The sequence below is a fragment of the Epinephelus moara genome, chromosome 2 (assembly GCF_006386435.1).
Source record: "Epinephelus moara isolate mb chromosome 2, YSFRI_EMoa_1.0, whole genome shotgun sequence".
NCBI lineage: Eukaryota > Metazoa > Chordata > Actinopteri > Perciformes > Serranidae > Epinephelus > Epinephelus moara.
The window spans coordinates 25109154-25119685 of record NC_065507.1 but is presented as its reverse complement, the minus strand read 5'-3'; the positions used below and the strand labels follow the sequence as shown (position 1 = coordinate 25119685).

The window sequence follows — 10532 nt, the reverse complement described above, 5'->3', positions numbered from 1 at the left end:
TTGTCCCAGTAACTGGCAGGAGGTGGAATAAAGAGGAGAGATCATGGCAGAGGAAAAGTAGGCATACAACAACATGAGGTACATGAGCAAGAACAAGTTGATATCTAAAAATGCAGACATGACTGTCCTCCTGTTTACCTCTCTCTGACCTGGTGTCAACTCCTTTTATTGACTTATTTAATGTTGCACACCACCCATCAGAACATAAGCATTAGCAGGGGCAGGGCCTAATATATAATTAATTTTAGATCAACTTTGAATTGAGGCAGAATTAATTTGTGTACCTTTAAGAATGTCTCCCCAAGGTCATTTTAGCAACCCTCTCCAAAATAAAATAAAATAAAATAAAAATAAATAATTAAACAAATAAACTGAATTAAATAAAAAAATAACATCGTATAATTTTGCAAACCACAGAGATGTTACAATTGTACATCATTGTCTAGAGGATATAATAGAACTGTGGTTATGACTGGTTATGCTTTGGCACAAAAAACACTTGATTATGGTTGGGGAAAGATCCTGGTTTGACCAAGCAGCATCATCCGGAGCTGAAAAATGAAGCCAACATGCAAGTGCTTAAAAACTGCAATTCCTGGAATGGTCACTAGAGGCTGGCTCCAAGAGATTGTCTGTTCCTATGGCCACCCATGCTAAAATGCCCAACTTTACAGGAAAAATAAACAGCCTGGTACAAAAAACGGTTTTGGTCCATAGCCCATTCATCTATTTATGACACTTGTACTGAGGGTACATTTTGATATAACTCACCCATTTAAATGTTGTTAAGGATTTAAGGTTTACAAAATTAAGGGCATGGCCTCTGTGAGTGACAAGTCGTCTGCAAGGTGTCACCACAGACTATGAGTGAAATCCAATCTTCTCTCCTCCACAGCTCCACCCTCTTGTTCAAATACGGTCACTTCTGGCTCCAAAAATCCAAGATGACAAAGGCCAAAGTGACCAACTCAAGGCTTCCAAAGGTGAGTCCACAAAACAATGGGTGATGTCACTTTGGCTTCGTTGATTATTTTTTTATGGTCTATTGTTTTGGCCTAAAATACACAGTTTTGGTGCCACAATCACCTCTGGAAACGCAGCAGTGTCTCGCCAAAAAACAACTGGTGTAATCGTTTGTCGGTCTTAAACAGTGGTATGTATTGATCGGCCATTTGGCAGTTGTCTCACCTAGGTGTCTCACCATCCACCACCACCCCCACCTTCCAATGACAATTGTAATGTATCCCTGGTTTGCAGAAACTTACAATGCCAACATTTTCTTCTAGCGACTGGGCTGGGATGACCACTGTGATTAATGATCTACTGAAATTTGCACAATAGTTATGTCGTATTATGTGTTTATTATAACTGGACTTTGATAGGCTATGTATATTATATTGCAGATAAAGTAGAAAGACTGTTTAACCTTCCAGTAAAACATCGACTTCCCTTGTTGTAAGGAATATGCAAAGGGAAACAAGTTCTTGATCACTTTGCAGTTTAATACATACAGTATGTGTATCAGAGGAGTTACTTTATACTGTGTATAACCCAAAGGTTGTGTGACAAACATACCAAATTGAACTCACTAAATGCTCAAATCAGGCCTGGGTATGTCCACTAGATGGTAGCAGCATACCAAGACATTTGGTGAAATAACACAACATCCCTTGCACTGTGTATGTTTGATGGAGAGTTTTTGTATCTGGATGGTCCCCATAGTAACTTGGCAGGTATTAGATAATATCAGTTCTGCAGAAAAGTGTGCTGGACAGATTTCCCCATTAGACCTTATTCTGTTCAATTTGCAATGTCATATTTGGTTATTGTTGGTACTATTTCTATGATACAGACACAAATGTCAAAGAGTGCAGACACTCATTTACCTCAATTGCTTAATGAGTGCAGGCAAATACTTTTCAAGGCAGAATGACCTTACTTATCTCTATTCCCCCTTACCTGAAATACAGCAGAATATTGCATCCATTATTACTCCATTTCACTCAGTTACTGATGTGAATGGACCCAGGAGTAAATATGTTGTAATTCATACCCAAAAACCAAACAATAAGGAAACTTATGATACAAATGTGATGTTGAAAAAATTACTAATGAAAATGAGACTGACAGCATGTGATAACACAAATATGGCATACATTTCAAACTAGTGTGATTCAATGCAAACTTTAGAAAATAATTGTAACAATTAATACAAAATCAGATAGAAGGCAGAACAATTTAACTACCAATAAATACAGGTTAGAAAATACAGGCATACTTTATTTAGACTTTCACCCTTAATCACACCTACTTTCAGGCTTCTGTTGGAATACAAATACAGAGACAGATACAGATGATTTTGTTGGTTGTACAGAAACAGCAGTGACACCTCTGTACACCTCTACAATACACTTTGAATAGCATTATGGCTATTGGTTTGGATGTGCCAGCCCAAGATTATCAGTGACCACATCTGGCCACCCCTTATGAAACATTTCTGGGGGCAGCGCTGGTGAACGTGAAGTTTCACTGCAACCTTTCCTGTCTCTTTATGGGGAGTGGAGTGGCATGGCTGTTAAAGCCCTAACCAAGGAACACCTTGCGAGATGGCTTGTGAGTGCATCTACAAAGCCTACAGACAGGTGGGCCGCATGAACTCCACACATGGTGCGGCAGTGTCTGTGGCCTTGTTCAGCAGTTTGCGTTTCAAGGACATATATATGGCAACGTAATGGTCTACGCCCTGCCCGTTTACATGGTTTTATCTCTCTGACATGTCGGGTGCCTTTTCAGGGTCTGTGCTAACTGGAACGACACAGAACTGGTGAAAAGGGTTGAGTGTATGTCGGCTCTGTTGCACCTGACCCCCCTCTAGGCGTTATACATCAACATGTATCTGTGGTCCTTAATGACCCTGGAAATATGGTGTGCAGGGTGACTATTACTTGTCTTTCAACCCCTGCAAGCTAGGTTGCTTACCACCTGCGTTGGCTGAGGTGCTCAGCTTCTAGGAAGAAAAGGTAGGCACGCTATGGTGATGAACCTTTCGCTGGTCAGGATCAGTGTGGCTGGGTTGATGTTATTTCACGACAGAGTGTTCATCGGGCTCCACCCACTGTAGAGAGTCCAGTAAAGGGCTCCACCTGTGCTAATAGAACTAGGGTTATAATATCATAACCTTCATTCTATGTCATGGATAATAATCCTAACAACTGATATCATATCATATTGTTAACATTAAAAAGACAAAATTACTCGAGCCTTTTTATGCTTGTAGCGACAGCAAAGCTGGTGATAAATAAAGCAAAAATTACACATTGTAGCTCCTGTTCTATGGTGCAGAGCTCACCCTTCTATTGGCTGAAATCACGAGACACGGACACAACATATCACATAGGCAGAGTGAGGTTCTTTACCGGCTGTGTGTTTTCAATTTTGCCATGTGATATTGCAGTTGGTGAGAGGGTTTGGAAATGTATGCTATATTAACTGTTACCGAATTAATAAACAGGTTCCCTTTAACAATAAAACCCATGGATTTGATTAATTTGTTATAATCTGAAATGTGAAAATAAACACAAGGTTGCTATGCTGCTTTGCATTGCCTCTTGTAAAGAATAGCTTTTTGAATTTGGGGGAAACATAGAAATGTAAATAAACTGAATTTATATAATTACGACAGAGTAACCCAAGTAGTCTGTGATATTTATTTTGAGAAAGTAAATAAAGCATAATAAAGTTTATTTAGATTTTACATTAACTTACACCATGAAAAGTCACAAAAGCAATAATGGCATTTTTAAGTACAATTTCTTTGTACTATTAACTGCATTCTAGGGGGGAAAAATAGGATATTGTCATTAGCTATTCTCTCTCAATACCTTAACATTGATATGACTATAAACTTGATTTCTGCCTGTGTTTCTGTACTGTACAGAGAAAGCTGATTAATTCTGTCTTATGAAACTAAATGCAAGTTTTATGACTCAATGCCACGACCCATGATTGCTTTCTTTGTGTTCCTCTCTGGTCTCAACAGGATGATGTAACATTTAGGCCCAAACAGTGACACCAAGAGGCCAAAACTTGAGGCCAGGATGGCAAATACCTCAACTACATCTGCATATTTGCCTGGTGAACTGACATAAGCAGGGACAAAGGCCACCCACACTGCACAGAAGATCAGCATGCTGAAAGTGATGAGTTTGGCCTCATTGAAAGTATCTGGAAGATTCCTTGCCAGGAATGCTAACAGAAAACTGAGGATGGCCAGTAAGCCAATATAGCCCAGTAACACTCCAAAACCAACAGTGGACCCAACTACACACTCATAAACTATCTTGTCATTGTGGTATTGAGTGTTTTTATAAGGAGCTGGTGAGGCAGAGACAATCCAAGCAGTGCAGATTGCTGCCTGAATAGAAGTAAGAACCAGAACTGTTCCTCTCTGCTGCAACGGTCCAAACCACTTCAGATGGGCTCCACCCCCTGGCTTGGAGGCCTTGAACACAGCCAGAACCACCATGGTTTTCACCAGGATGCATGATATACAAAGCACAAAGCTGATTCCAAATGCTGCATGTCTCAGTTGGCATGTCCACAGCCTGGGACGGCCAATAAAGAGCAGGGAGCAAAGGAAACATAATTTAAGAGACAACAATAACTGGAAACTCAGTTCTGAATTGTTGGCACGTACTATAGGGGTGTTACGATGATGGATAAAGATTCCCAACACAATAACACATATAAATGTGCCCAACAATGAGGCAGTTGTCAGGCAGATACCCAGAGGCTCATTATAGGAGAGGAACTCTGTTTCCTTAGGAACACAGTGGTCACGTTGAGGGCTGGACCAGAAATCCTCTGGACAACTGGTGCACTCCATGGAGTCTGTGAAAATAGGGAAAGTATTGATGTACATGGTTAAGTTATTTATTCAAACTGCAATTTTTAAACTGAATACCAACCAGTCATATTGCTGATCTTTCCCTCAGAACAAGGGATGCAGTCAAAACAGCACTCAGGTTCCCCCTTCTTTCTGGCCATGCGGGTACCTGGAGGACAGCTCTCACTGCACACTGACCGGGGTGGCTGTAGAGAGCAAAATTATTGTGTCTTTCTATGTTAATGTATACCACCAAGATCTATAGTACAAAGGATAGTTGCCATAATGAGTTATTCATGGGACACAAAATAGGTGACTGAAAAAACAGAAGTAACCTGTTTGGATTCAAAGTTCCAGAAGATTTTGTCTTCATCAAGTGTGAGTTCTTCACCTTTGGCTGACTGTTTAACCTCACCTACATTCTGAACTTTAGTTCGTCTATCAGGGAGCCACAACCAGTTCATGACATCATATATTGGTAAGGCATCACCATTCTCATCAAAAGACACTTGATCACCAAACTGTGTGGTGAAGTTGACCTTTTCCAAGTAATACACAAGCTATGGATATCAGAATAAGAAATAGAGGAAGACCAAAAGTGAAAACAATTATTTTATGACCAACCTGAACACAGTGGAATCCAGTATTCAATAATCAAACTGCGTACTACACTTATGAACACATGAACACATTAACAATTCATACAAAGTATTTTTTTTCATAGTGAAATCACATCACTAACATTATTGTGTCCACAGTACCAAGACATTGTTGTTTCTGACCTTATAACACTATACTCTGTTGTCACCCAGTGGCAGGGGAAATCCTTTCAGCTATAGTAATCTAATAGCTTCATATTCAGTCTTGTATCGTAATTGTTTGTCTGCACAAAATATTAAAGTATAACATTTAGCCAGATGAATGGTGGAGTAGCAGTGGTGGTGGTGATGATGATGGGGATGTAAAATGATATCCCACCTGCCATGGCTCCAGTCTTTGCAAACTGCCACAGCTGTGCCCACTGAAAGGTCCTCTCCCTGGCTCACACTGCAGCATGTCATGAAGAGCATATGCCAGGGCATACACAGCCTTGTACACGTTATACTCTGGCCTGAGGTCTGAAGTGTCCAACAATTCAGTGTCCACATTCTCTAGATCTTCCTGTCCAGTGCATAGAGATCCCCCAGCTTCCACCCAACCTGCTTGAGGTGGTGCAAATTTACACTGAAATGTGTGTTCCCAAAACTGATTTACCTAAAACGTATTTAGAATAGAGGTATAACATTAGACAAAAGTCAGTTTCATTCATACCCTGGTTTAAGAGTCATTGTTCGGTGCGAGTTTAAGTTTAAGTTTATTCACTTTATTAATCCCGCTGAGGGGAAATTCAATGTTCTCACTCTTGCTTGTCAATTACACACAGGTCTGAAAGACACACACATGCACAAACAGGACCTATACATGCACAAAGTGGAGAGATCTCAGAGTGAGGGGGCTGCCCTTTGGTCAGGCACCCTGAGCGGTTGGGGGGTTCGGTGCCTTGCTCAAGGGCACCTCGGAAGTGCCCAGGAGGTGAACTGGCACCTCTCCAGCCACCAGTCCACGCTCCATATTTTGGTCCGGACGGGGACTCGAACAGGCGACCCTCCGGTTCCCAACCCAAGTCCCTATGGACTGAGCTACTGCCGCCCATTTGGTTTGGGGGGAAAGAAACCCAAATGCAAGAGGATTTTGTTTTGTTTATTCTCAACAGAAGTGCATGTGTCAACAGACAGACAAAATGCTCTTGCTGGGAACTTTTCATTATTAAAATGAGAAACATTACAAACACTTATGTCCTACATTGTATAAACACTGTACACTCTTCCAGATGGTAAGAGGTCACAATAGGCCATAAAACTGAAATTTATAGTAAGATTTATAGTAAGATAGGCATAGCAAACTTACACATTATCTATAATGTATTATATCTTTCTATAATGTACGTTATCTTACATTATAGTAAGATAAGCCTTTTTTTTATCTTCCTTTAAAGCAAGGACTCTCTGTCTGTCTGTCTGTCTGTCTGTCTGTCTGTATGTCCTTCAAATTTTTCAAGAACTGTTCATCTGATCTACAACACCCTTGGTGTATTGCTGATGACCCAAGGACATGTCATGTCAATTTTGGTGGAATTGTGACACATGACATGCTCAATATTTCAAGATTTAAGATCCAATAATAATTTGCCTTATAAACCACAGCTGATTGAGAATTCTTTGCGGTTCACTCAACAATTACATAGACCTATAATCTCAAAGTAACCTTTCAATAAACAAGCAAGTTTGGTGGGGGTAAAAAAAAAAAAACCCAAATGCACAAGGATTTTCTTTTTTCTTTCATTTTTTCAACTGACAGAAGTACATGTGCATGTTGGGGTCTAAGGCAATTTGCCCACTGAGAATTTTGGTAAAAAAAAAATTCATTATAAAAATAAGAATATAACCTAATATATAATATAATCTCCATAATCTCAAGGCTTTTTCAAGCGCTCGTTACAGCTGTGTGGGCTAAGCTTCAGTGCACTGTGTACTGAATCAAGGACGTCTTAACCCACATAAGCAATGTATGTATATCCTTCACATAGCTTAAATCTTGGGCCCACAACCCAACTATCCTACCAGGTTTGCTGGAGGCCAAACAATCGGCCAGATGCATTTAGAATGGGCACTGCACTCGTGCCATGAAATTGAAAATTCCGAAATACATATAATAAAATAGAATGAAACTTGCACATTAGTAATACTAAATCAGTTAGTTCTACCTATGCTATATGTAAAAACTTCAAATCACCCAAACATAATCACCCCATAATCATCACTCACTCCACAATGATGGAACAAAAGTCCATGCCTTATGACATTACACAACTCTCTTTCTGTCACTGTTGACCTGGAACCTGCAGGCAGGTCTTCAAGCTCTGGCATTTCATTTACGTTCACAAATCTTAAACTTACAAGTACCAGATTAAATAGCAAGGATAAACTCTCACCAGGTAATTTTCATAGCTGTTGTTGTGTTGTAGGTCAGGACGTATTTGTAGCACAAAGTCCCTCAACCCTGATATGTGCCCTCGACGGATAGCAATGCCCAGAGTGCCACCCAGATACGGCATAAGCTGAGGAGTCTGAAGCACAGTAGCTGCAGTCCAGGCTTCACTGGCCATCCACTGCAGGCCTGTCACGTTCTGCCTCACCACCTGTGAATTGCATTGTAAAAAAAACAAAAACAAAAAAAAAACATAAATTGATACCATCATGACATGGTTGATATCTTGTCTTAATGAATTCATAAACAGGTGCAGTCCTGTGTTTTACACAGTATTATGAGCAAAGTGATGCATGTCATCAAAACTGGACGTCAGTGTAATTTGGCTGACTTAGTGATCTCACTGAAAAACCCTGCAGTGCCTTTAACATATAAGAGGTGTGATTTATTCAAATAAATGTATTTGTAACAGGACCATATTTTATTTGAACTTAAATCCTTTGGTTTGACCATTAAACCATGAAGTTAAAAAACAATAATAAAGTGACAGTGGAGTAGTATGTTAAGGTCAACCTCTTTCATGAGGTTGATCATGAGATTTTCATGTGCAAACACAATGACCACACGAGCTGTAGATTTCCTCATAACATCCACAATCCTCCTTAGTTCAGCTGGATCATTGCCCCAGGGCAAAACCTCTAAGTAGGCCAGACAGCCTCCACCAGACTGAGCCAGGTCAGATTGGAAGGATCGGGCAGCATGGAGTCCATAATCATCATCACTGATCAGCAGACCTGCCCAAGTCCAGCCAAAGTGCCTGAGAATCTGAATCATAGCACGCACCTGAGTAAATACAGAGCGGAGGGATTAGTGCACAGGCTGGAATAATCTTTTAGTAGAGAAGCTACTAAACAGGTTTCACAATGGATCATGTTTAATTATTGTCTTCAGCTCTGTTACCTAAGACGAAACAGGTCCAGTGACATGTAGAATGTGACAGGTTTTACACAAAAGGAATATATAAATCATTGCCGTACAAGTAAGCTGTTTCTTAAGAATGTTTAACTGCACATGCTTTTTTAATTCCATTTGTATTTTGCTGATAGATGGTCACCTGGAAAGCATCACTTGGTATCGTCCTAAAAAAGGATGGGAACTTCTGCCGGTCGCTCAGGCACGAACATGTGGCAAAATAACTCACCTGTGAAAGACAGACTGTACATCCTAAAAACATTCAAGCCTTTATTGACTCCTTCAACTTTTTAAGTTTGATTAGTTCATGTTTACAAATGACATTAAATTTGAAATTAAATCAAAATGATCCAAAAGAATTACTGTGGAAAACTTACCATAGGTACTCTGTACAAACCTAAGACAGTGGAGATGGCAATAGAACGTGTAGAGGAAGAATCACCCACAATTCCTAGGACTGGAGGGTTTCCTGCACAGGTTTTGTCCAACATTAACTGCTCCTCTCGACCACTGGCTAACGACAACGCTGCACGGAATCCAATTCCCAGTGTGAGGCAGTTGTCATAAAGACTGTATCCCAGAGTCACATTAGGCAGCAGGTTGGAGTTTCTGTTGATCTCATCAATAGCAAAGGCCATGGTCTGGGCTTGCCTTAATCCTAGAACATCAAAACTAATAGCAAAATACCACTGTTGGAAAATTCAACAACTGTTCTGACATGTACATGCACAAATACAGACTTTACTAAAAATTAAACAGTTGAGCAGCAACAATTATTATAATACTTGAATATGAAATAAATAAAGGAGACTATAAAAGTTATAGGTCTTAAATGGCATATATACACAATGTAAGGCTGTCAGAGTATCATCGTATTATCAAAAATACATTCAACTAATGAGATTGATTTCGCCCAGTTTCTCCTTTTTGCTGTCTCCCTGACAGACTCACCTGTTGCAGGTAGGATGTTGTGGCTTCGAGGTAAAAGACATGTCAGGAAAGACAGAAAAGAAGTGGACCTGAAACAGCCCACCCAGAACCACATCTCCAGCCTTGTGCATCCCATTTAGATGAAATTGTCCCAGTAACTGGCAGGAGGTAGAATAAAGAGGAGAGAGAATGGCAGAGGAACAGTGGGAATATGACAACATGAAATACATGAGTAAGAACAAGTTGATATCTAAAAATGCAGACATGACTGTCCTCCTGTTTACCTCTCTCTGACCTGGCGTCAGCTCCTTTTATTGACTAGTTTAATGTTGTACACCACCCATCAGGGCATAATCAAAAGTAGGGGCAGGGCCTAATATACACATAATTTGACATTATATGTACATAATTAATTTGTGCACTTTTAATAACATCTCAGGGTGGTCATTTTGGCTACTTTGTAACCCAATTTTAAGTTGTGGAATACCCAACCTCTCGCCAAAATCAATTTTGTCATTGTATATTTCTGCAAACCTCAGATATGTAACATTTCTACATGAATATCTAGTTGATATGTTGAAACTTTACATTCCAATAATGCTGTGGTTAAAATGTGGTCATGCTTAGGCACAAAACAACTTGGTTGCAGTTGCAGTTCAAATGGTGCCATCTGAGGCTGGCTCCAAGGGAATGTCCCATTAGTTAAAATGCCCAACTG

General features: G+C 40.0%; 1 protein-coding gene across 1 annotated transcript; it reads right to left on the bottom strand.

The window, feature by feature from the left end:
• Positions 1–3979: 3979 nt before the first annotated feature.
• LOC126407751 (extracellular calcium-sensing receptor-like) lies at positions 3980–10080 on the bottom strand. Its single transcript, XM_050072941.1, has 9 exons — positions 9836–10080; positions 9262–9556; positions 9027–9113; positions 8486–8755; positions 7917–8123; positions 5864–6139; positions 5221–5445; positions 4968–5091; positions 3980–4890 (listed from the first exon to the last, which is right to left on the bottom strand). Exons 1-9 carry the CDS (start codon positions 10078–10080, stop codon positions 3980–3982), a joined length of 2640 nt encoding a protein of 879 aa, XP_049928898.1.
• Between the last annotated feature and the right edge of the window lie 452 nt (positions 10081–10532).

Coding starts and splice junctions, on each gene's coding strand:
- LOC126407751 (XM_050072941.1), bottom strand. CDS start 10,080: ATGTCTGCATTTTTAGATATCAACTTGTTCTTACTCATGTATTTCATG. Junction 6,140..7,916: donor ACAGCTATGAAAATTACCTG/GTGAGAGTTTAT, acceptor AATACGTTTTAG/GTAAATCAGTTTTGGGAACA. Junction 4,891..4,967: donor AAAGATCAGCAATATGACTG/GTTGGTATTCAG, acceptor CTATTTTCACAG/ACTCCATGGAGTGCACCAGT.